At 34.7% G+C, this 27,458-nt stretch overlaps 2 protein-coding genes across 2 annotated transcripts; one reads left to right on the top strand and one right to left on the bottom strand.

Moving 5' to 3' along the window:
• Positions 1-2,077: 2,077 nt before the first annotated feature.
• On the bottom strand, positions 2,078-5,977 carry ATPsynO (ATP synthase subunit O, mitochondrial). The gene is made up of 4 exons (XM_089637137.1): positions 5,887-5,977; positions 5,470-5,727; positions 3,768-3,959; positions 2,078-2,355 (listed from the first exon to the last, which is right to left on the bottom strand). The coding sequence occupies exons 1-4, from the start codon at positions 5,911-5,913 to the stop codon at positions 2,200-2,202; spliced, it is 633 nt and encodes a 210-aa protein (XP_089493263.1). The 5' UTR covers positions 5,914-5,977; the 3' UTR covers positions 2,078-2,199.
• Positions 5,978-6,193: 216 nt separating this feature from the next.
• Positions 6,194-27,454, top strand: LOC149420019 (kelch-like protein 5). Its single transcript, XM_089637136.1, has 10 exons — positions 6,194-6,556; positions 7,749-7,909; positions 14,380-14,582; positions 17,257-17,454; positions 18,207-18,386; positions 19,588-19,740; positions 20,120-20,280; positions 20,541-20,748; positions 22,046-22,235; positions 23,531-27,454. The coding sequence occupies exons 1-10, from the start codon at positions 6,327-6,329 to the stop codon at positions 23,719-23,721; spliced, it is 1,875 nt and encodes a 624-aa protein (XP_089493262.1). The 5' UTR covers positions 6,194-6,326; the 3' UTR covers positions 23,722-27,454.
• The last annotated feature ends 4 nt before the right edge of the window (positions 27,455-27,458 follow it).

The raw sequence follows: 27,458 nt of genomic DNA, 5'->3' as shown, positions 1-27,458 counted from the left end.
TTAATATTTTAAGTGTTTACATTTGAAAGTGAACATATTACAGAATAAAGAAGAACCCATGAAATGCCATGTGGGTGTTTCATTTTGTCTGACGATTCTTTGCTTGAAATTGATTTGCAGAACTGTATTTCACCATCATTATGAAATTCAAATTGGATGGTGATATATGTCTGGCAGGTGTAAGAGAGACAGAGCGCATGCTACATGGGCCAGAACCAAAAAGGTACTAAGTCGGTTGCAACATTGGAAGCCATTTCTGGTGTTCTTCTTTATTCTACGAAACAAAAAATTCAATACCTCTCTAGGTAAGTCATATTCTACGTCCTACTTTGTCTCTAGTCCCCAATTGTCCCTGCGCCTGGTACCAAGTCTAGGACAGCCAAGTATGGTACTGACCTAGAGGATATCAGGAATAAGGGATTGTTGCAAGGTCGCCGGAGCTCAGTAAACTAGATTGAAAAGTGACCTGATGGTTTGAAATGATTGATCAGCTGCAGCGAAATATGTAGTTGGATCATCTCGAAAACTGTGATAAATTAATATCAATTAAAATCGAACATTTTACTCCCGTGATGAGGCTAAGCTCAATTGGGTTATTCCAAATCTTTATTACGACACTTAAATAATACACCAAATTATTATTAAAATAAAATACTGAAATTAGACTACCGGTTCCTAAATGAAAACACTGAAATCTAACGATAAGACTTTAATTTTGTATTTATTTGCTTAATAAATTTTCACCACCTGTTGTTGTTTCCTATTCATATTTTTTTTATAAAAAAACATAACTGTAAAAAATATGAAATATATTGTATCAATAATTGATTCTAGATTGTTTTAATTCAATTTCACTAAACTATTGTTTAATTTCAGGACAATCCTGGATGGTGTGTATTCCAAACACCAGTTACCAAACTCAGAAACATTGAATTTTGTAAAAACTGTAAGTACGCTTACTGACTGAGGCCAGCGTAGTCCTGTTTTAACTCAACCATTTTGCATTTTCTCTGTTTCTAGATTTGTTTGCGTATCAAGATGGTGTCCATTTTAATGATTCAGTAAAGATTATTTTTTCAAATGTGAAATCGTTGTATATTTGGACATTCTTATTTGCATTTTTTCAATACATATTATGGTACCTATCTGCCTGAAGAAAGACGGTATCTTTTTATTTTCTGTGTCTTGTTTTGCTTCATGTTTCATTTAGATTTATTAGTAATATCTTCATCTTCAATGGTATATAACACTAAACATTGTAAGATTCCACAGGGATAATAATGGTACGATTCCACAGGGATAATAATGGTACGATTCTGTAAGTCCCTGTGGCTTAGTATTTATGGGCCACATGACATCACAGGCCAAGCAATGAGCATATCCGTATGCGTGTCTGCCAGATCCATCCCCACATACAGAAATGCTCCTTTTACAGCCTTTTTTTTTTAATATGAATACCGCACAAGAGTCCCAACTATCTGGAGCTAGTGAGACTATGGCATCCCCAAAGGGGGTATATTGTGAGGCTGCAGGTAGTGCGGAGAGGTAGAATATGGGGAAGAGGACGGTGGGGAAGTTCCTTTATATTAGATCTGGTCACCAAACACGCCTAAAGGCATTTTATTTCTGAATGGTGTCTTACACCACGGCAATAATGAGAGTATCAGGAACATGCCGTGAATATACTACATATACAGGTTGGGACGTACTTGACTTACTTTTACCAGTGATTTCTGACATTATTTGGAGTAAAAAGTGGAAACTAAGTTTGGGATTCTGGCTACTTTTTTAGGTTTTTTTTTTTTTTAAACCAAACTAAAAAAGAGGCCTTACATGTCTGTATATGCAGACTAGGCTAAAGGCTGTGATGGGCTGGTATATATAAGTAATGCCAGATGACAGGATTCTGGAAACCATGTCCCCAGTCGAAGCGACCTGGAGGTAGTCCGTATTGAGGGAGAAGTGTATTGACTGCGTGGAAGAGGATTGAAGCAGGACCAGGACCCGAGGACCGCAACAAATGAAGAGCATTTGTGGAGAAATTCCAGGGATGTAGCGCCGTGATGAAAAACACCGATTTATTTACATATATTTATTTTATACTAACTTCCATAACAAACCAGATGACAACGGTGTTTATCTGCGAAAAAATCGTTAAACATAACGAGATGATGATTTACCATTTTAGATGTGTAACGTTTAGGCAGGAGCAGAGATGACCTCTGTGTAACGCTTGACCTTGCTGGCAACACTCATATCCACATACTTGTCGGCGATAGAGACAATCATGCCTCCGAGCAGGGCGGGGTCCACCTTGGCTGTCAGGAAGATGGTCTCGTTGGCCTTGGTGAATTTCTGAAAAAAACAGTGGATAGCATATGAAACTGATGTTATAAAGAGGCAAATATATCACTTGGAAAATTACTCTAGGTTTCAAAGTGGTCATAAAGAATTTGCAATAGTCATCTATCAAAATGATGGTTCGATGACAACTCAGGACAGTGGCAATTCAACACATCTTTGAAAAGTGATATAAAGTCATTAAAAGTGATGAAACAAAAACCCCGCCTATAAAACTATAGTATTTGTATTTAGGCGAATAATGCTTATTGCTAAGTATGCATTTTAAATTAAGGTGAAGCTTAATGTCAAATCACTATTTTGATTAATCTTTATGACGAATTGGTGTACATTATGAATACCAAAAAATATGTTTTAGATAAATTGAAGATTTTCCTATCGCTTCGCTTGGGTAGAATACAAATAAAATAAAAAATTACTCAATAAAAAATATAATTGCAAAAACTACTAAAAAAATATTTTTTCAATAGAAATGTATGAACGCATAAAGGAAACAACTTTTAAAAAATACAGTATTATAGCTAAGATTATCTGTGACAGTTTCACTTGATTAATCGTTAGTTCATATGTCAGCGACTTCTGCAACCCTTTCCAAGATGAATTCCAATTATATTCGAACCGTTGTGTTCTTTCAGACCATTGTTTCTTTATTTTAACGAAACAGGTTAAGGCGTGATGAAAATTAACACTTTTCGGCTAGGTATTTTTTGCGCTGGTGCTACGCTGTTTCCGGGCGAAAATAAAGGTTCTGCACGAATTTATTTAATTTGTTTTAAATCGCTATATCTTCGAAAATAATTAAAATATTTCAATAAAAATTTCTACGTCGTAACTAGCTATAAAAGTACTAAACGAAAATCGAATATTATTTGAAATGCAACTCAATTAATCTTGTAATATGTTTATTACGGTCCGCCTACCAGTATTTTCCCATATCTGCTTTCTTTAAATACGCCCGACATCTCTTGCTCACTTGCAAATAGGAGTTGAGTGGATGCGAAACAGAGATAGAGATTCGAATCGGGTTTCACGGTCATAAAAACCCTCATTCCAGGAATTGAATTATTACAATAACAAAATATGTTATCTAAATAATATACTATCATTTTGTTGAAATACTGTTATGAAGATAAATATTTAAAAAAAACTTGCATTACAATTCGATAATTATGTACAATTAGTTGGGACCTTTACAAAGAGATTGGTATTTAATATTCATATAAAAACATTGAATAATTCTGTCTTTTCTACCACTGAAATGAGGCTGGGGCAAAAGGTAGAACTACCCTTCCCAGTGTTAAGCATCAATCGACCGAACGGGTAAAACTACCTTTCCCGGCCGAAGTGTGTTATTGTTAAGAAAAACCCATAACTCAATAAATTAGGTTCAATGATGGTACTGGTACCTTGAGAGACGCCTCAAGAGCCTTGCGCTGGGCATCGTCCAGGGGTTTGGCAGTGGTGACCTCGCAGATAACCTCGCCACGGTGGGCGGACATCATGGTCTTGAAGGCGTTGATGACATGGTCCAGTCTCTTCAGGCGCCCATTCTCTGCCATCAGCTCCAGCATGTTGCCGGTGGCTGGGGATAGGGAAATCTGAAATATAATATACAAATGATTGGTAATTATGATAACAAGTTAAGAGTCCCAACAGAGGAGTTCACAACTTCATAGAATCAGTGATTATACAAACGTCGGTTAAAATCGTCTGCTGTAAATATGTGCACTCATTGAAATCAGTGTCTACTGATGATTACCTCCTCGGTGTTGGGTATTTGGGGTATGTTTTAAAAAAAGGGAACACTTTAAAAGTCATTACGGAGGCCATAAATGAATATAACTTTTTAAAATTTATTACAGAAAAGTTCAGTAAAGTAAGGCAATGGTTTGCAGCGCATTCCACTGTGGGACTTTTTTTGCACAGGATCGGAATGTTGAAGAGGTTGGTAAATTGTAACACATTTGTAAAAGTGTCTTAACTAAATAGTGTAACCAAATATTCAGTTTCGGAAACAAGCCCAAACTTTTGTTTGTAGTTAAGTTTTTTACGCAGCCAGCAATTTGCGTGCCATTGTAAAAAGGACTAGTGTAATTCGTAAGCACACATAAATTTAATATTTTCGCGCACTAAATGGTGATATTACAATGCGAGGTGCCTGTATACTTTTAGATTCATTTATTGACAAATCACTTAAACGGACGTGTCCACGCCACTCCCCCTGCTCTGCGCAACTGGTTCATTCCCCTCGCTCTTATGGGCAGCTCTCTCTTCCTTACTCTGTGGTTATAACAACACAACACGACAATAGCGAGTGCAAAGGCTATAATGAGCAATTACCAAATGGTATTTTAGTTAAGGTTTATCTTCATATAATTGCTGGTTAAGGATGATTGTTATACAGTACAAGTAATTTTGTCAAGACAATTTCTAAATACACAAATATTTAGAAATTGATCGTTGGGTTTTTGGGTTCTCTATGTGATGTAGATTCACCAGTTTTCTGCTTGTACTACTACAAATTCCTGGACACTGTGAATAATAAAATTATCTAAGACAGTACAATTGTCATAAACATCAATTTGAAAAAAAAAGTAAGTTATTACGAAAATAGTGTCAGCCGGCGAATGCGGGCTGCTCGGTATTTTATCATAGCATTTCAGGGGTTAATAGATATTAAAAACGCAATGACGTAATTCTATTTCAAGCCATGTTTCCATTCTGAATGACGGTCTCTCACCAAAGCCATATTACCACTATGAATAAAATCTATTCAGGTCAATGATTTTTAGTGTGGAAAAGTAAACTCAACACAGAAGGTGAAAAATAAAATGTGATTGAGCAGTAGATTAGATTGACTAGAAGTGGCATACAGATTTTAAACAAGATCAACAGACTACTAATCACAAACCCATGCCACTATTGTAATAGTCTTTACTGTCAACAGCAATTGATTTGAGTGCAGACACAAAATATTATTCAAATACTAACTGAGCTTATACATTTAAAAAAGACCTGTTAGCGAATCATACAATAGGTGACAATATTATGCATTTGCACAAAATTATGATCTAGGCAAGTATCCACGTAAATGCATCATAATCTCACCTTGGTAGCCAAATGCTTGAAAGCTCCAGCCTTAATGGATCGCTTAATCGTTGGGTTGATGACAAACTCCTTCAGTTTGGGGTCGGCCTTCATCTGGGTCTGGAAATTCACCAACTCCTTCTCCACAATGTCCAACTGCTTCATCTTGGAGGCGGCGGAGTACAGGGCGGTGGCGTAGCGACCATCCAGGCCGAACACCTGCACTGGGGGCTTGATCATCTTACCGGTACTTCCAGCAGCACTGCTGAAGGAGCGGGCCTGAAAATATTGTTTTACATTGAAACATTGGTCATTACATAACCTAACCTTACTTATCAATCCTGAACGTCAAATCACTCAACAATGAGTCAATGCCGATATTAAATTGCACAAAAATGTTCGACACAACAAAATAAACAGTTAATTTAATAAAATTACCAGAGCTGCACACTTAAAAGAAGACATTTTCGTTTAATTTTATAATCGCCCTGCCGAAAACGTAAAATGGAAATGACCAGTGGTGCCAGCACAATACTTTGACGATAAGATTTGACATTTCTGTCATCTGTTTTTGGTTCTTACCCGCAAAATTTCAGAATTTTAATGTTACAGTAAAACCATCGGTATAATACTTTGGTTAAGGTGTATTTTTGCTTGCTTATGCAAATGATGTTTGGACAGTGCATAGTCTCTGTTAGTCGTGCTGTTGGTAGTCAGCCGTCTTTGTCAATCTGTCATTCTTTGTTTATAAATTCGGCTTTGTTTCGTTTTGGGCCGGTGATGACAGTTTCCAAATGAATGATTTCAACTCTTGAGCCCGAGGTATAAGACCAGTGCTTGGTTTTAGTGTTTGACTAAGTGCTTCCGGATTTAACACAATGTCGGCATTAGGAAGTCCATCGAAGGATTCTGTCCAGGATGCGATGTCCAATTGCTCAATCGACGAGGGTTTGCCGAGAGATTTAAGCCAGACTAGCCTGTCTTCCAGCAACAGCCACGATGAATCTTTTAGATGTGTGGACCACGCAGAAGGGAGCCTTCAACGCATGTATGGATATCTCCAAGCAGGTCAACTCTGTGACGTGGTTCTCATCGCTGCAGGACGCAGGTACCTATTTTGTGTTATGAATTTATTGTTTCTCCTGGCTAGACTCCCCATTGCCAGATCCACAATTTTACTACACCCCAATATTGTAGATTGCTTTATATAGAGAAATGATTAAAGAGCATGAAAAAATTTAAGCAGACCTTAATTAATTTTTTTTGTTGAAAACAAAGAATCGGAAAATTTGGTGAGCATGGATCACCAATTCCTAACAAAGGGGTGAATATTTTTGTACCAACATAATGGATGACTCAAATGCTAGTCTAAATCTGGACATTTTGTGTGACTCGCACAACATTTCCAACTATCCCAGGACTGTTTCCCAAACTGTATGGGCTTTTAATTTTAAACTTTATTTGAGTGAACCTCCCACTGTTTTTACTTGATACTCTGTATATTCCTGTACAACGGCTTTAATTCTGCAATCAGTCGTAATAAATTAAATTACTGTTATATCAACTGCATTCGTATTTTTGTTTCCATTACAAATATTTTTATTTTCGTTCTGCAAATATGTATCATTCTCGTTCTCTAAATGTATTGAACTTTTGCCACATACAAACACGTTTGTAGCGCATCAGGAAAAGCAGAACACTCATAATAAATACCCAAATGGCCAGATTACTTTAACTTGGAGCAATGCCAAGTTTATTATTATTTATTCAACTGTCCATTATTGGGAAATTTCCTGGATTTATATAAATGAAAACTGCCCTGGGGAGAAATTAAGGTAATACAAAGAAATGGAAATAATTTTCTTTGAAATTTTCACAAAATTTCTCTTCAGCTGATCACAATTCGTTGAAAAGTTGAAACCGACTTAGGATGGGTTGTTTCGGAGAATTTGAACAATTCATCAAATTTCAACAATCATTTTCAAGTTCAGTGAAACATTTTTTCAAGTTCTGTTTTTATTTTAGTTCTGTCAAGCAACTAGCCTATAATGATATAATAACAGAACTTGAATAGGACTTTCACAGAACCCGGAAATGAACGTTGAAATTTGATGAATTGTTCAAATTCTCCGAAAACAACCCGTCCTTCGAATCGAAATTTAACGGGAACCTTTAAAAAAACTAACAAAAAAAAAAATGTCACTGAACGGTCATTTGTTGACTTTGTCACATGTGAATCTCAGCAAAACAACGGGCCTTAGTCGCAATAAACAGCTGACCTTTTATGTTGTTGCGTGTAGGTTTTCAGCCCACAGACTGGTGCTCTCGGCGGCCAGTGAGTACTTCTCTGCCATGTTCGCCGGAGCCCTGAGGGAGGCCCAGCAGCATGAGATCACCCTGGAAAATGTTGACGCAGATGCCCTCCAGCAACTGATCAACTTTTGCTACACTGGAACTATTGGTTTGTTTTTTTATAAGTCGAATATAAAATACAATTTTACTTTTTGAATTTTTAAATACTATGTCGGTAATACTTTTATTATAAGTTGCTAATTGTACTAGGTGGCTTGAAAGCTTTTTCGGCCTCGAATCCATTATCTAACTGTTGTTAGTAGGAGCGGCTGCATGGGCTTCTTCATACAAAATTAAAATTTTGATTTGAAGCCAAAATACTTGATCAAACTGAATAATTTTTTTTAATCAAAAAGCATATTAAATATCTAGTACGGATATGTGTTGCTTCATTTATTTGTGTTTTTAATTAGAAAATGTAGACCATTAATAATTCGCAATTTTGACAATATTTTGTGAGTTAATGATAATTTAAAAAAAAATAATCATTCCCAACCTACTATGTAAATACAATTAAATATAAATTAAAAAATAAAATATTGTAAAAAAGATGTTTTTTAAAATTTATATACAATAAACTTTTGTTCCAACGTAAATTAGTCGTTTGAAAATGAAATTTAAACCCATCAAAATGTTTTTTTTTTGATAATTCTTTTTTTAGTAATTATAATAATTAATTATAATAATAAAAAAAAATAATAATAAAAAAAATAACTTATATAATTGATGTTGCTATTCCAAATTCCTGTAATATTCAAAAATCTGTTAGTGAAAAAATAAGAAAATACACAGATTTAGGAAATGAAATAAAAAGAATTTGGCATTCTCAGACTATAAAAATATTACCATTCGTTATTTCGGCTACTGGCATTATACCTAGCTCTCTAATTAAAAATTTAGGCGTATTAGATCTATCAAAAAATTTATATATAAAGATGCAAAAGTCGGTCATTTTGAATACATGTAGGATAACAAAAGATTTTTTAAATATTTATGTTGAGGGATCAGTAGGATTTATAGGCCCTGTTAGAAGTTCTACCGAGCCGAACCCTCTGATATGAAAATATCTGGAGACGGTGAATTTTTTTTCCCATTTGATATCTGGTGATTTGACGTGTTGTTGTTCTTGTATTGTTTTGTATTTATTTTACTTATATAATGCACTTACATAGTGTTGATTGACTAGCTGATCATTTGTGGAAAAGTGAGTGGAAGGGTTAAGTTTTTCCTTTGGGGAAGACTTAACCCGGACAACTAAATCGGAAGTTTAAAAAAAAAAAAAAAAATATGAAAAGGGATGAGGTTTATAAATATTTAGGATACCCACAATCAAATAGATTAGACCATACTAGTATTAAAAATGATATTAGGATTAAATTTCAAACTAGGATCAGGAAAATTTTAAAATGCAATCTATCTGCTAAAAATTTAGTAAAAGCAATAAATACTTGGGCAATACCTCTATTAACGTACTCATTTGGCATAATTAAATGGTCTAATACAGATTTAGATAACTTAGAAAGATTAATTAGAACTACGCTAACAAAGTTTAATTGCCATCATCCAAATTCAGCTATAGAACGAGTTAATTTACCTAGAAATTTAGGAGGTAGAGGTATAGTCAAAATAACTTCTTTGAAACATAATCAGGTAGAAATGCTAAGAACTTTTTTCCATAGGAAAGCTCATAGCTCAGAAATGCACAAAATAATTTGCAAGGCAGATAGAAATATTACACCTTTAAATTTATACGATGAGAATTCCAACATTTTTATAAATCCAAACCAGGAATTATTAGATTCCTGGTCAAATAAAATTTTACACGCAAAACACTTCAATTATCTCAACCAAACGTATGTTGACAAAATTTCGTCAAACAAATGGTTGAGTATTGGAGAGTTGAGCGCAGAAATAGAAGGATTTATGCTTGCCATTCAGGATAGAGTCATTAATACTAAAAATTATAGAAAGCATATAATCAAAGATACAAATCAAATTGATGATTTGTGTAGAAAATGTTTGGCTTTTCCGGAAACTATAGAACATATTATATCGGGATGTTCTATATTAGCACCGTCCGAGTATACATTTAGGCACAATCAAGTTTTAAAAATAATTCACCAAAATTTGGTAATTAAACATAACTTGATTGACTGCCGTAATGCAGTACCATATTATGAATACGAACCAAATTCATTTTTAGAAAACGAATTTTATAAAATATATTATGATAAAACTATACTAACAGACCGAGCGATTAGTCATAATAGACCCGATATAGTTTTACATGACAAAATTAAAAAAATAACTTATATCATTGATGTCGCTATACCAAATTCCTGTAATATTCAAAAATCTGTTAGCGAAAAAATAAGAAAATACACAGATTTAGGAAATGAAATAAAAAGAATTTGGCATTCTCAGACTATAAAAATATTACCATTCGTTATTTCGGCTACTGGCATTATACCTAGCTCTCTAATTAAAAATTTAGGCGTATTAGATTTATCAAAAAAATTATATATAAAGATGCAAAAGTCGGTCATTTTGAATACATGTAGGATAACAAAAGATTTTTTAAATATTTATGTTGAGGGATCAGTAGGATTTATAGGCCCTGTTAGAAGTTCTACCGAGCCGAACCCTCTGATATGAAAATATCTGGAGACGGTGAATTTTTTTTCCCATTTGATATCTGGTGAGTTGACGTGTTGTTGTTCTTGTATTGTTTTGTATTTATTTTACTTATACAATGCTCTTACATAATGTTGATTGACTAGATGATCATTTGTGGAAAAGTGAGTGGAAGGGTTAAGTTTTTCCTTTGGGGAAGATTTAACCCGGACAACTAAATCGGAAGTAGAAATTAAAAATTAATAAATAACAAATAATTGCCAAACTTGCCTTTAAAATTGTGAAAAATTGACTTCTTTAACTAACCATATTTTATAATTTGAAACACAAATAAATAAAATACCACATATCCATCCTAGATTTTTGCTACACCCTTTGATTAAAAAAATAATCATTCGGTTTGGTTAAGTATTTTGCCCTCAAATTCAAATTTAAGTTTTGTATGAAAAAAGCCGCACAACCGTTCCCCTTAAGCCATGTACAATCAACTTAGACATGAATTTACATAGTTACCATTCCTGCTTTCTCATTCTTACCATCAAAGCAGGAAGAACATTGGCAGCATGAATTGATTGGTATTTCTTTATACTTCTCTTTACATTTCCTACATCTATTAGTGCTTTGTACTCCCTTCATATATCTAGAGATAGCAGTTTCCTGATCCTACTAGCTTCTAACCATATTGTGTAGTTGCCCAACTTGTTTGTGGTTTGGACCGCCTAAGAGCAATATGTATTATCTCATTTCAGATGCTTTCTCCCAATCCTTCCAGTGGAATGGATGCATATTTTGAAAGTATACAAGGCTAAAATGCACCCATCGTGTACTGGCGCTGTATGGTTTCAGAAGTATAAAGAAATTAATTCTTTATAAAGTACACACTCTGCATTCTAACACTGTATACTTTCTAAATGCTCTCAGTATAGAATCAGAAGTAATAAGATTTGTATAATATTAATAAAGTCAGATTGTTATAATAGATTTTTGACAAATTGATACTAACCGTAACGCTTACTAATGGCGTGTGCTGCATAATTTTTTTTTTTTTTTTTATTTATTTATTTATTATTTAACATTATAAATGATTACAATATGCAGACTTATAAATAATTTTTTCGTTATTATTCTATTTCTCCATAAGTTGAGCTCAGGAGCTCGTGTTTATGGGAGGAGTCTTTACATTTAGTTCTAATGATTTTTTAAACAATAATCAAAAACTTTTGAAATAAATACAAACATAATATTAACATGGGTACACAAATTAGAAAATTGTTTTTTTAAAGATAATTAAAATAATACATCTTTTTACAGATTAAGTAAGCGTGAGGAAATTAAGGGTACAATATATCAAGAAAAATTTTGAAAAATAGTTTTTTTTTAAAGACAATCAAATTAATATATATTTTTTACAGATTGAGTAAGTGTAAGAAAATTAGGGGTACAATATATCATTATCCAATTTGAGGGACTTAATTAACTTTTTGAATTGTTCATAATTCACAGTTTCGGTTACACTAATTTTATTTTTGGACAATAATATATTGTACCATCTCACACCTAAATATGAATAGTGGTGCTGAGCCGTGGTCGTTCTAAGCATAGGAATGGCTATTAAGCCATTAGTTTTGAATCTATTGCTTATGCTATCTGAGGGGTGCATTTTATAAATAAAATATTCTTTATAAATTTGATATAAAGCGATTCTCTTATACAATTCTGTTATAGATGGTACATTGAATTCCTGAAATATCTCTAAAGTAGGGGAGTCATATGGTTTTCTAAGGATGATTTTTATAATTATTCTTTGAATTGTAATTATTGGCTGTAAAGAAGCCTTAAAAGCCCCTCCCCACCCAATAATCCCGTACTGCAATAAGGACTGAATTAATGCATAATAAACAATTTTGATAGTTTTCTTATTTAAAATATTTCGTATATTATAGAAAATATAGATAAGTTTTCTTATTCTTTCAACAGTGAGATTAATATGGTCTTTCCATTTAACATTTTTATCTATTAAGATACCAAGATATTTTATATTGGATTTATGATTTAGTTTCGCGCAGTCCGTATTACATGTACCGTCATTTACACAATTTTTAGAATGAATTGTTATGTTAATTAGGTTATTTGGCACATCTTCTTGTAGAGTGAAAGGAATACAATATGTTTTTTCTGTGTTAAGTGATAATAAATTGCCATCGAACCAATTTTTTATAACCTTCATATCCTGATTCGCTGCATTGGTAATTTCGATCCATGTCTTTTTTTCGATAATTATTGCAGTGTCGTCAGCAAAGGATATAAGTTTACCATTAAGTGATAATTTAAACATATGGTTAACGTAAATTATAAATAAAATTGGTCCAATAACAGTCCCTTGGGGAATTATTAATAATGGTGCAATGTTGAAAAAGAATAGATGATTGTCCTTCCTAAAAAAGTTTAGTAATAGCGACCGTGAATCTACTCTCATATAATCTGTGAAAAACTGATTCAAACTTTCTTTCATTACCGTTATCACAGTTTACGCAGTCAGTTTGTTATAATAGATTTTTGACAAATTGATACTAACCGTAACGCTTACTAATGGCGTGTGCTGCATAATGGTGCAATGTTGAAAAAGAATAGATGATTGTCCTTCCTAAAAAAGTTTAGTAATAGCGACCGTGAATCTACTCTCATATAGTTCCTGATAACACGCGCGTCGGATAGTGTACACAATTAGTCCGCAATGGCACTGGTGTAGTATATTTTAGGGATAACCTCTAGACCAGTGGTTCTTAACCTTGTTGGAGATACTGACCCCCACCAGTTTCATATGCGCATTCACCCTTCTTAATTGAAATAGTAAAATATGATTTTTTCAAATTCAAAACATAGGTATATATTTATACATTGGTGCACAAAATGAACAAAACCATTAAAACACGATTTTTACACAAAAACATAATAATGAATATTTACTGCAAATCAGTGTGACTTCTGCTGTAGCCTTTCAGAGACCTTTTCAGAAATGCGCGGCTTTACCTTGGGCAAGTACCACTCTCATGTCGTTTTCGCAACAAAGTCTGTTCCTTTTCTTCGTTTTCTTCGAAAAGGATTGCTCGCAAACATATGTTGTAACAAACGGTATGAAAATCTCCAGAGCTTTCTTAGCAATAACAGGGTACGTTACCATTCGTTGACACCAAAACGCTGAGAGCGTTGTTGTTCTGTAGAGTTGCTGTTGAACCTGGCTCTGATGAATTTCAATGATTTCAACGAGGTATTCATCATTGACATCTATTGTCTCAACACTAAACGTGTACAGCTGTCTCACCCATGCCGTATATGACTCTCTTATAGGGAAGTATCCGTCGAGAGACTTTGCAAGCTCATCTAAATGCGTGGCAATTGCTTGCTTCAGTTCCGCGGGTACAGAAATGTCTCCGATTCCAGATACATCTTCGATCTTACTTACATAGTCGTCTAGCAGGGGAAAGTTTGCGAAGTTATCGTTCTCTGTTCTTTGTTTCCATAACGGTAGCTTGTTTTGAAAAGCCTTCAGGTTTTCTTCCACTTCGATGATGTTGACTCCACCGCCTTGTATCTGTTTATTGAGATGATTGAGAAGATATCATATGAGTCAGGGGTGTTCTTGACCTCCGCCGAATCCGCGAGACAGACTCAACGAACCCCTGGAGATCGATCGAACCCAGGTTAATAACCACTGCTCTAGACATATGTTCTTAGAAAATATACACGATTGCTGTGTAACAACACAGCTTTCTTTCCAAACCTGTGGCATGCTATTCAGATTTCAATGCATGCGCGATTAGTAACACTGTATACTTTAAAAATAATGGAATGGATAACACGGTTTTACAAAAGTACTGTCCATGGCCGATCTACCCAAAAACAACAACATATTCTTAATTAATATGTACATATTTCCCTTCTCAGGCCTCCGGGAAGAGACAGTGGAGCTACTGCTGTCCACCTCATGCCTGCTGCAGCTGACGGGCGTGGCCTCCGCCTGCTGCAACTTCCTGAAAAAGCAGCTGCACCCGTCCAATTGCCTCGGCATCGCCATGTTTGCAGAGCAGCAGTCCTGTAACTCTCTCGAGAAGCACGCCACTGATTATACCTGCGAGAATTTTATGCAGGTCTGTCAATAACAATGGGTAGCCTGCTCACCAGGTAGAAAATATTATCTACTCATTTATTCACCTAAGCCCACAGTTGACACAGGAAAAGCAGTGGCAGTATTGACAAATCTTCCCCGATTATTGTTTTCTTCAGTAGATCATTTTGCAAATTGTTTTAAGGTTTTATTACCATTAATTAAAAGTAATTTACTCATTTTTAAATACAAAATTTTAATCAAATATACTTCTTCGTTATTTTAATTCTCTCCAAAAACTGGAATTGTTACACAGTTTTCCCGGATTTGATTTTTAAATTTGGATACTCAATAAAAAACGCAAAGACTACTTACAATTGTGGATCCTGCACAAACAAAGGTCAAGTAGTCTCTCTGACAGCTATTATTACAGCTTCAAAAGGATATTGAACAACACGATAGTTAATAATAATACTGATTTGTATAGCGCCGTTTTTGTGCAAAATCACCTCAAGGGCACTGTACAAATATATAGTATTTGTCTACAATGATCTTTCTTATTATTAACTACTAGCTGTACCCCGCCAAGCGATGCTGTGGCTCAGTCTGTGCAGACAGAGAAACAATAGTGCTTTTGCTTTTTTGTCCAACATATGGTTTTAAAAATAAACATGTTTTTACCTGTCAAATTTCAAAGCAATTGGTGAAGAACTTTGGGAGATTTAAGATTTTGAACAAACAAACATTAACATTTTTATTTATATAAGATAGATAGACAGTCAAACTATTATCAACTTTTTTCATTTACCGGTTTGTTGAATCTGCGTTAGAATGTACATGTAATGTTAAATACACAGTAGTAAAGTGGTCTCTCTAACAGCTATTATTACAGCTTCAGAGGGATATTGAACAACACAATATAGTAGAACTCCCACATAGCCTGTTTTAGCCCTCTGACCCTAATGTGTCAACTATATAATAAGATAGATTGTGCTGAAGTAGACATTTTCGTCCATAATTTATATGCTACCCTTTGGAGGCATTACATTCATGAGTTTGCAATGACGAAAAATTATATACCTGTAAATTAATGTAATTTCCATATAGTACCCGAGTACCTAGTCAAATAGTGGACACTCGACAAAAAAATTTAAAGTTTGCTTCTATTGTGTTCCCACAAACAGTTCTCCTACTCGTCGTGGAAGGAGATTTTAAACAATAGGTTCTTTGTGTTAAATCAGGAATTTATTAATATTTTGCGTATTTCAATGGTGACTCGATAGTCGACCTAACTAGGAGCTGGCTAAATGAGATCTCAAAACACCATGTTTAACTGGGAGCATTCTAACTGGTCCTGGTGACTACTGGCTACTAGCTGCCATCTTGCAGACTTCCAAGCAAGTTCTATGCACTGCCCTCTATGAGTGCATCTGTGAAACTCTTACTTCCAACAGCTTTTCCTGTTACAGTAATTTATTTTTGGGGTAGTACGTATTATTTGGGGTATTTATATTGTTGCGCTAATTCCTTCTTTAGCCAACGTTTCGGACAGCATTACAGTGTCCATCATCAGGGCAGATGTTTATCCTATGCCTTGCCGTGTTCAATATCCGAGTGCAGAACATACCAATAGTAATAATGCGTAAATATTTAGAAAACTCACTTAATGGAAATTTTTATCTTTCAAAATTTATTTATCCACTTGTGCGTTTTGGGTCATGTATATACATTTACCATAATATTTAATTTATACCATTCCTCAAATTATTAATATGGAAACATATAAAACTGCTAACTGTGGTTCATAGCCAATGAATCCACCTACATTTCACCATTTATCCCATATTTTTGATTCTATATATTTGGCACATCATGGCAAGCGATCGCTCAAAACGTTTTTGCAACTAGTATAAATTAATTCATGTCTGTTGAGTAGTTTTCTCATTTTCAACAAAAATTGAATACTGAACAAGCCAATTTTTTTTTTTTTATAGTGAATACCTCACAAGAGTCCCAACTGCTCCCGTCTGGAGCCAGTGAGTCTATGGCATCCCCAATTGGGGGATGTTGTGAGGCTGAAGGTAAGTGGGGAAGGGAAAGAGGAAGGTGGGGAAGTGATGAAATGTTAAATATACATATATCGATGTGAAGGTCTGTTGGTTTTTAAAGTTATTTTCAGAATAGATAATTGATGTTTTGTTATGATGATATTAAAAAAATCCTATTATTTTAATTGCGTATGGAGTGAAATGATAAAAATGCAATTAAAACGTTTATTTTTTGTTATATTTTTTTGCTCTTGTCATACTGTACCTAAACATAATTTGCAGTAATAAATTGTTGATATTGATTTATAATATTACATACTTAAACAATTTAAAAAGGCATCTACATGCGGACAACATGGTACAATAAATCTGGAATATTCAGTAAGAGGAACATTAGTGACATCTCTTGGTTTTAGACAAAAACTTAATCAGCCAGTGACTATAGATATTAGCTGTTTGCGGAAAGTTTGGAATAAATTCATTTAAACTCACAAAAACACCTACAAGCTACCTATCGCTCAAGTGGATACCCAAATTTGGGTAACTATCGCTCAAATGGATACCCAAACTTGGGTAACTTCGCTCAAGTGTACACCCAAATTTGTGTAACTATCGCTCAAGTGGATAATGTGTATTATTAGAAAACATCGTTTTTTTGCCTTTTCACAGGTGTTCCGAAATCAAGAGTTCCTGTCTTTGGATCACAAACAGCTGGGCAAGCTGCTCAGCTCCGACGACCTGAACGTGATCTCAGAGGAGTGTGTGTTTGAGAGCGTCATGACCTGGATAAAGCACGACCCGCCCAGTCGGGAGAAGTTCTTACCTTCGCTACTGGAGTTTGTTAAACTACCATTACTATCGCCGTCTGTAAGTCATCTTTTTATTTTTCTTACATAGCAATCACTTTTTGTGTGAAGTAAAAGAAACACAAAACCACAATTTTTTTTAAGAACATATTATTTGTCATTTGTCATGTACCGGTTTCTCCTAAGCTAAGCCTAAGCTTAATCAGGACAGTATATTTTTAACTTATATTATTTACTAACTGTATACAGTCACGCGTTGCTGTGGCACAGTCTGTCTGTGCAGATAAAGAAACAATAGTGTTTTTTTCTTTTACATCCAACAGATGGCGTTGTTTTAAAAAAAGCATGTTTTTACCTGACACAGGTAATATCTATATAACACAAATATTATATAAAAACACACGCGTATTCGAATGCAACGTTGTGTCAAAATTTCAAAGCAATTAGTGAAGAACTTTGTGAGATTTAAGATTTTGAACATATGAACACTTACATATATTTATGTAGATTATTAACTGGCCTCAAATATCGATTAAAACTATTATTAACGTAATTAAAAATGCTTAGGTGGTCATTTAGATTAATACAATAAGTACTGGTATTTACAAATGTAGCGGATTGTGAAAGGGTCGATTCATGGGATAAACTGTCAAGAATAGAAAAATTTGCAAGTCAAATGTTTGCAGTTTGTCAATAAGATAATATTTCAGCCTAGCTCCTAATAATGCTTTCAATTTTATTTTTTATCGTAAGATCAGAAGACATGTATGTATTGTCGCCATAATAAAATATAAACATCTCTCTTTTTTTCAGTTCATTTTTGACCATGTGGAGGCCTCATGCGGAGATGTACCCCCTTGCCAATCCTTGATCATGGAAGCCCTGAAGTGGCACCTCCTGCCGGAGTGCAGGCCCCAGTTCTCGTCGCACCGGACCAGCCCCCGCAAGTCTACTGTTGGGAAACTGCTAGCTGTCGGTGGCACTGATGCTAGTGTAAGTCTTCAAAAATATTTTTTTTATGTAAAACCGCGTGACTGATACAAGTCCAGTTTTGCAGAGTTGTTCCAGGCTGCAGTCTGCAGTCTGCAGGGTGAAGATTGTCCTCGTGATAGCCAACTTCCGATGGAAGAGGGCACAAGAAGAAAAACATTAATTTTAAACCGGCTGGAACAAGTCAAATTTATTTACATGCAGATAAATACTTGTCTTATTTGAAAAATAGTTAGTTTGTCTATTTCCTTGTTATTACCCTGCAAATATTTATGGCAACAAATTAATTCCATAATACTACAAATTCAAATATGTAATTGGTATGACATCTGGCCTACTATTTATCTATTATTCATAAATTTACAATTTTTGTATGTAAGTGTAACAGGATACATGGATAATAGCATAAATATATAAAAAAAATTCAACAACTAATACTGTGAATTATTTTACAAGCAATAATTATTCACCTGAAACACTCATCCACATTGAAAAATCTCCTGATAAAAGATACATGACGCCAACGGGACTCGAACCCGTGTCCCTTCGATTTCCGGTCGACAGCTCTGACCACTGAGCTATGGCGGCTTATCTCTTATCCGCGAAATAATTCAATATATACTAGTGTTTCATTCAACAATTACTGCTTGTTACATTTTTTTCACCTGAAAATTCAGGCGAATAATTATTGCTTGTAAAATAATTGTTACCCTTTGTGCTATGCATAAAAAATCTTGTCTTAAACATTAGTTTACCAAAAAAAATAATAATTAATACTGTGAACATCAAATCCACATAATAACACCTTATATTGTAAATAAAGCGAAGCTTCCAATATAAAAGTAAGTATGTATGTACATTGTACATTTGTATATGTATTATTTTTATTCATGTTTGTTGCAAACCAGTAAAACTGAAAACAGATATTAATAGATACACGGTTATGGTATCTAGAAGAACATTTTTATATTAAAAGTATTGATTCAATATGAATGAACTGTGCATTCATTATTAGTTTTAATTTTGAACATCATTTTTTTTCTCTTCCGTAAAACTGATGACCACTTATTTTTGTTTTCACTTCATGTTACAGTGTAACTCGCTTAAGAAGTTCCCACTTAAGAAGTTTTCTTTTTCCGGTCCCTTGGAAAACTTTTTAAGGGAATTCACTGTTTGTACATAATATATTATTGTTTGTTAATAGGGAGCCACAACTATTGAGACTTACGACCCGAGAAAGAATTCTTGGTCACAAATTAAAAAAATAAAACTTAAAAAGCTGCAATTTGGCGTTGCCATGATTGGGGACAAACTGCTGTTGGTCGGCGGAAGGGATGGACTGAAAACACTGAATACTGTGAGTAAAATTATCTTAAATTAAAAATTCTTGCTAAGAAAATCTATTGTTTTCTATCTTAGGTTTGAACAGCATCCTAAAAATGCACATTAATATTAATTCAATAATTTGTTATTTTTAATAATTATTAATTATATATAGCATTCGATGCAGATTGTGTGGCCATGGGGCTGCTTTGCATAACACATTTTTCAATTTCTTTACACACTTCTTTTATTCCTTTTTCACAGAATTATCTATGTACAATAAATTACAATGTAGACAAAATTTTTTGTTTACCCTCTTGTGAGACTGACTTCATTTCTTAGCCTGTGAACAAAATAATTAACATTCCAGGTGCATTTTTAATAAATGTTTCTATATTTTTGCCTTTCTCCAGGTGGAGTGTGTGGACTTGAAGACCCTGACTTTCTCACTGCAACCCCCCATGGTGACGCACCGCCACGGGCTGGGCGTGGCCGTGCTGGGAGAGGGACCCAACGCACCGGTCTATGCCCTCGGAGGACACGATGGCTGGACCTACACGGGCACTGTAGAGAGGTACATATATATGCATTCCCCCTGCAGCGTCCCATGGTGAAGCACCGCCACCGACTGTGCGTGGCTGTGCTGTGATGGTAATGCATCAGTTTAGGCTCTCGGACGACACAATGGTGCTTGGCATTTCAAGGGTTGATGGGTATTCCCTTTTACTGAATATTTTTTGTATGATGTTGCATCTATTCTACATTAATAGCTGCTGAAACATTTCATGCATTCTGCTGTTACTACTTTCTTTACTTAATTTTGTTTATCCCCAGGTGGGACCCCATATCTCGCAGCTGGTCCTACGTGGCCCCCATGCTTGGCCCGCGTGGCATGTTTGGCGTGGGCGTGGTGGGTGGTAAGCTTTACGCTGTGGGGGGGCGCGACGGCAGCACATGCCTGCGCACCGTGGAGGCCTACTGTCCGCACACGAACCGGTGGCAGCAGTGCGCGCCCATGGCCAAGAGGAGGGGCGGAGTGAGCGTAAGTTTCATAGACAATTTCACATAATATATGTAATATCACTTTTCAAGTACGACACTCTCTTACTAATCCGCCACCCCAATATCCGGGCAAGTATCTAATTAACGGATTGTACTGCATGCACACAACATAATATTATGCCAAAAATCAAAAAATAGATATTTTGTAAAAGCAAACAAACACTACTCTTAACCTTTTGAACGCCTTAATTTGCTCCGTTTTATCTATACCCGTACGCGGTACATATTTTCAAATACCTATGCACGCAATTAAATGTGAAATTATAGCATTCTGGCATGATTTATTGGACTATATAGACAGAACAGATTATTCTCCACAATATGAAAACAAATTCTTGTGTGTCAACACTCTTAGATGTTTATAAAAACAAAAACATAAAATTTCATACAAAGACGTACCGTATCTTTTGAATGTGGTCTCGCCATTCACTCAGCGTGTGTGTACTTAGGCCACTGCGTTGATAGACACAAGTGGGACACCATGATCACTTATCATTTTTAGTTATGAATATTTGTGAATGACATACTAGTACTAACGCCATCTGTTGACAAAAATGTAAACTAAAGGACTAAAAGGCGCGAAGAGGCGAACTTGATTATCGATCTTTTTTTATGAAATACAATTTTATTTTTGAGAAATTCTTGTAGATGTCAGCATCGTGATAGTTCTACGAATGTCCAAGTGAGCAAGAAATACATTTATGACGAAAGAGCGCTGGAATATCGGCCGTCAAAGTTTCCGTATCAACTGTTGATACAGCCGCGTGTGAGTATAGACTTTTTGCTGTAACAACAGTTGATACGGCCGCGTGCAAAGAGTTAAAGGCCAGCGGATTCATGAAGGGTTAAAGACACTTAAAAAATACCATTTTCAGATCATATCAGAGCGAAATAAACAAAACCACGTGCGACAGTTGCTAGAATACACGACTAACCGAAATTTCCTAAAATAACAATTATTAACCCTGGTCACTGGTAAACTGGTCAACTCTAGCAAGCTATACGGCGGTACAATATCTGAAAGTGTAAGAGTAAGACACCCAACACATTGTGTCAGTATACGCTTGACGCTTGAGTCTAGGCACGCAGCCGACTATGTACTAAATTTGACACATGATTCCCGGTGAATTATAGAGCTTGAAGTTCTTTCAACCAGTAAAAATAATGGCAGATTATACTAGTTGTCAGATAATCTAGCAGAATTTTTACTAACAACCCTTTTTACTTTTGTTACGTGTCTAATCATCCTTCAAATCACTTTTGTGAAAATTCCGCAGGTGGCAGTAATGGACGGCTATCTCTATGCATTGGGCGGCCACGACGCACCGGCCAAGAACGAGTCGGGTCGCTTCTCGTGTGTGGAGCGTTACCATCCCCCCACCGACACCTGGACCACCATCGCCAGTCTGAGTCGGGGTAGAGACGCCATAGGATCCTGCCTGCTGGGCGATAAGCTGATTGCAGTCGGTTAGTACTATTGATAATATTTCAACAATAATTCGTTACATAAATTATTACTGCATACTAATATTATGTATCAAAATTTTGAAATGTAAAGTTGATGAATTAGACATTAATATGATGAAAAGCGCTGCTCATGGATGTCTATTGTCTAAAACAAGAGGCCTGTTTGTGAACATTGAAGTTAAAAGTAAAAATCTCCAAACTAAAACTCTCAAATTGTCATTTCGGCTGGAACGAATCCAATGAATCTGATTCCGAAGGCGTTTGAATAGGTCCGAGTTCGCAAAATATAATGAACCGAATACGGATTCACTTTCACTCGTTCCTAACAACACCTTTCATGGAGCAACGACTTATCCCAGTATCATACCCCAACTCCGTGTGGTTCCACCAGATCCGGCGAATCCATCGAAACAAATTTAGTGAGTTTCGTTCCAGATGATTCGATTAGTCCGATGGAATGACACAATGTCTTTGATTGCACTGGATTCGGTGAGTGCAGCGGAACGACACAGTGAGTGATTCCTTTCGGATTCGGAAAGGATTCAACAGAATGAGTGTAATGAATCAATTCCGTTCGAATGAGTGGGGCGACACACCTCTGTCTCAAATGGTCAGTCATCATACAGTTTGCCCAGCTTTTCTGTCTCAAGTTTGTTAGTTCATACCACTATTCGCAGCACCTAATATCATTCCAAGGGTGAGCTATAAACTTTTGAAATATCCAATTAGTTATCAAAAATCAGATAAAACACTATTTTGTGGATTTCATTTTTATTTAAAATCGATAAGATAATCGATTTTAAAAAAATGATGTGGAACCTCTTTACTATCAAAGTACAAGACACAAAAATATGAAAATTCAGTCATGTTATGTGTTGCCGGTAGAGATTTTTCTTTACGGTGTCTTCTTTGACTCTGAAAATTACTCACGGTGTCTGGAAACTCGTAGTACAAACGGGAAACTGGTGAATCTGCATCATCAACATTTGGAGTTGATTTTGTGTTATAACTTCTTTTGATGTGAGTTTTCGTTTTCGAGTAAATTGAGTCAGAAGATGGAATTTTTTAGTCATACATATTTGAAAAAATCGGTGGCTAGGAGATTAATATCAGCCGTTTAACATCTTTTAAAATGCTTTTAAGCTGCTTGTTGCCGAATCTGAGCATTTAAAAAAAAAATCGTATTGTTAAAATTAGATTTTTTGATTCACTAGTTTCCCACTAGTACTACTAGTTTCCAGACACCGTTTATAGGATATTAATTTGTTTTATCAATGTATCAATTTTTTTCTCAGGTGGCTATGACGGCATGCAGTACTCCTGGATCGTGGAACAATACGACATCCACAGCAACGAATGGGCCCCTCTGGCCCCCCTGAACATCGGGCGCGCAGGGGCCTGCGTGCTACCCATTCCCCTGCACATCCCAATCGGCGTGGGACTGGTGCCCAGCGCTGTGCTGGAAGCGCTGAAGAACAAGAAGTAACGGATCATGGAACATAACCTCACTCTCTAAATTTCTGCCCATCACTGTACTGGATGCGCTGAATAACAAAAGTAATAGATCACGTTACATAACCTCACTCGCTAAATGTGTGCACGTCACTGTATTGGTGGCCATGAAGAACAGGAATTTAGATAATTTGACTTAACCTCACTCTTCACAGTTTTTTGTATTATTATTTAATATAACCTCACTACCAAAATTTGGGCCCTGCTCTTAATTGCTCTAAAGAACGAAAAGAAATATTAAAAGCATATTTTAGAAACATGCTAGTGCAGCTACATATTAATTAGGCTCATATATTTTTTTTAAATGTCTGATTAAAAGAGTGAGTTAAACACCGTCTGATAATAGAAAAGTAAGAACTACTTACTTACTTTACTATTGATTGCTCATGCTTTTAAAATAATTAAGTTTTACTCTTAATTATGTAGATATTAAGGAAAAATCATGGTGGTGTCTCTCATATATAAATAAATTACAATTGTTTTGTTTTATGACATTTTTGTTATGAACTTGATATTTGTAAGGCAGCTTTGTAAAAAATTACAAATGGTTCAACCAAATTGGTGTTCATTTTAGAAGAAGAAAAAACTAATAATAGTGCGCATTTTACCCGTACTTTAAGAATTCCTCCTCTCCTTCTCCTCCTTGAAATTTTGTCAAATCGAAACTAAAAAATTCAAAATAATGGTTGTGCATTTTTACTAAAAGGTAAATGCTGCATTTTGGTGAGATGGATAAATGAAGTAACTGAAGTTAAAATTTTAATTTTTATTGAATTTTTTTTCTAGTGGAAGCCATATTATTTTTTTTTTCCTTTTTGTCCCTGTCGGTTTTTTTCAATTTACCCATTTTACCAAAAAGCATCATTTGCTATCCTTCAATAATAATAATAAATAAATAAACAATGTGACTGATTAGAAAATATAATTGAATAATGAAAACACCTTATTCAGCAAAAAATGTGCAAAACTAAAATTTATTATTTTAGCATTAGGAAACAGAATTGCAATAAAATGAAACATTGATGTTCAAAATGTTACAATTTATTTAATTTAGTAAAACAAGTTAAATAATAAAATATACATAATAAATTGTACGCATAGTGATATAATATTTGGTACTGATAAAAAAAATTACTTTGTGTTTTGTAATTGTAAAAAATAACATGAATATTGTAGTAGATAATAGTGATTTTATAATCCAATTTGTTTGACTCTTTACTAGAACAGATTGTGTATGGTTTCTTATGTTTGGATTTGATCAATTTTAATAATGCCTTGTGGCCAAGTGGCTAGTTGTTTCTGGTTTCCATGACTAGCACGGCGGGTTCAAGTCCTCTATGATGTAACTAGTTTTTTTTACATTAAAATAATCTAATTGTAGTATGAAATATTGTTTGGTTATTCATAACTCATAATTTAAGAATATTAATCGAAAATTTGTGGTGGATTAATGTTATTATGTTTTTTTCTTTCTTAACTGTGATCTTTTTTATTAGCTGTGTTACTTTAATACAATTTATCATTTTCGATAAATTGTATTTATTTGCACAGCTTTCTTTTTATCTTATCTTTACTACTTGTACTGTCCTGCATTTATTTGTTAAACTGCGCTCTTAAGTGCTAAACTATTTTATAAAATGGTACATATGTAATTATAATAGAGAAATGACACTAAACTGCGCTGTATAAATGCCATGTTATTATTATTATAAATTGAGGAAAATCTGCTTCAGTACACACTAATGCGCAGAATTCACACATGGATCTGCAGATCTACCTGTGTATTCCTGGGTTCCATGATAACTCAACACAGTGACAATTCAACACACTTTTATAAAGTGGTATAAAGTCATTAGAAACTGATGAAAAAAATTTTTTTTTAACCTAACCTAACCTACTTAAACCAGTTTTTTTTTACTTTTTAAAATAATGGCATACAGAGCTCCAGGCCAAAAAGGCCCCTTTCTCTTTCAACATGAGTTTAGAATTGGTTGTAGGAAACTTAACCCAGTTAAGTTTTTGTTTCATCACTTTATATGACTTTATATAACTTTTTAAAGATGTGATGAATTATCATTGTGATGATTTATCCGGTCACCATATTCCTGATACTGTCGATTAGCTGTCCGTCTCTCTGTCACGCGCCTATGAACATGTGAATGTATGCCACCTATCCTAGGGGGGGGTGGGGGGGGGGGGGTTAGGTTCTAGATAATTTCTAAGTTTCCATTAATTTCCCCGGATTGGCTTAAGAATTTTGACTTCAAAACTAAAATTTGAATATTTTCTTTTTCCATTTTCCAAAAAAAAAATTTTCTTCCTTAAATTTAGGGAAACTTCCCTATATATATAACACGGTATTAGATGATCGCCGGACAGATCTGCCGATCTGATTTCATCCATGTCCGAAGTCTTCATGTAAACTCAAAAAAATATTTTGATGAATTCAAACTTTTTACAAATTGATAAAAGTCAAGACAATTTCACCAAAATAAAACTATGTTCAAAATACAATATAATCACAATGTATGAGAAAAAATATTGTAACAGTATTTTTGAAACCAAAAACAATTTGAACATGAATCCACTAACATATATATAATACAGTTTTGTCTTTGTAATCATTTACTTAATGTATTCCTAGTTATAAGACTGAAAATGTTTAGTTAGTCAATTCCTGTACTTCTTTTTTTCCAGTTTTTATAAATGTAAGTCCATCAAGTGATGACGGTTGTATCAATATGTTTATTTGATTACAGTGGTAGCCAGAAATGCTCCACTGATAAAATATCTAAATTTTACTTGAAAAATCTCCAAAAAAGTATTAATTTATTACTTAATTCGATCCCCATTTTCTGTGATTATACTATTTTCTTTATATGTACCTAGTTAAATTTTACAAAATTATTAAGATTTTTCACTTATTTTGCTAAATTGGTGATATAATTTTATGTTTAAGAGCTGTATGTATTTACATTCTTAAAAATATATTATTGTTAAGAATCTTAATCTTAAGAATTAGTGCATTGTCATTTAGATAATAATGACCTCCTATCTGGGAACCCTATGATGGCTGCTTATTAAATCCATACAGGAGCCCTAAGGAAATTAATTTCGCTCGGGATCTATGTCATCTTTGGGTATATTCACTGTGGTCTTTTTAATGAGTGGATGTTCTGGGAAGAAGAAGGTATTAGGGTAAGAAGGAATCTGTGGGTCAGTGTGTCCAGGAGTTACAGATTAATCCATCCCTCCCACTGCGGGGCAAACGATCCTCTGCCGATCCGACCAGCAACTCAGCGCCTAGTGGCCAGATGCATCTGCCGCCAAGACATGGAACATTGGACAAACCTCACTCCATGAACCTGGGTGCCCCTGCGAAGTCACCAAATTTAGCGAATCTATTTGGTCGACCTATAGCAGCGGTTTTGGTTGATTTCTACTTAACATAAAACATCACATTTTATTTTTATAAAAATATCTAAACTCTCTGATCTCAAATTGATAGAGGTGGTAGCTTACCTAGAAACTGTAACTAAAATATCTGTTAAGTCAAGCTTCATTTTATGACAAGGAAAAATTAACATTATAGTTACATATATATTTTTGTTAGTCATACTGAAGGCTTTTTATACAGTCTCCAAAATTTTTACATTTTTGTTTGTCGTGTTATTTGTCATTTTATTATCTTATTTTATTGTCTTAAATTCA

This window comes from Hesperophylax consimilis, chromosome 11 (genome assembly GCF_061612785.1).
Source record: "Hesperophylax consimilis isolate HC1 chromosome 11, BYU_Hcon_1.0, whole genome shotgun sequence".
Lineage (NCBI taxonomy): Eukaryota > Metazoa > Arthropoda > Insecta > Trichoptera > Limnephilidae > Hesperophylax > Hesperophylax consimilis.
The sequence above is the reverse complement of the archived record's forward strand: the minus strand, read 5'-3'. Positions and strand labels throughout refer to the sequence as shown.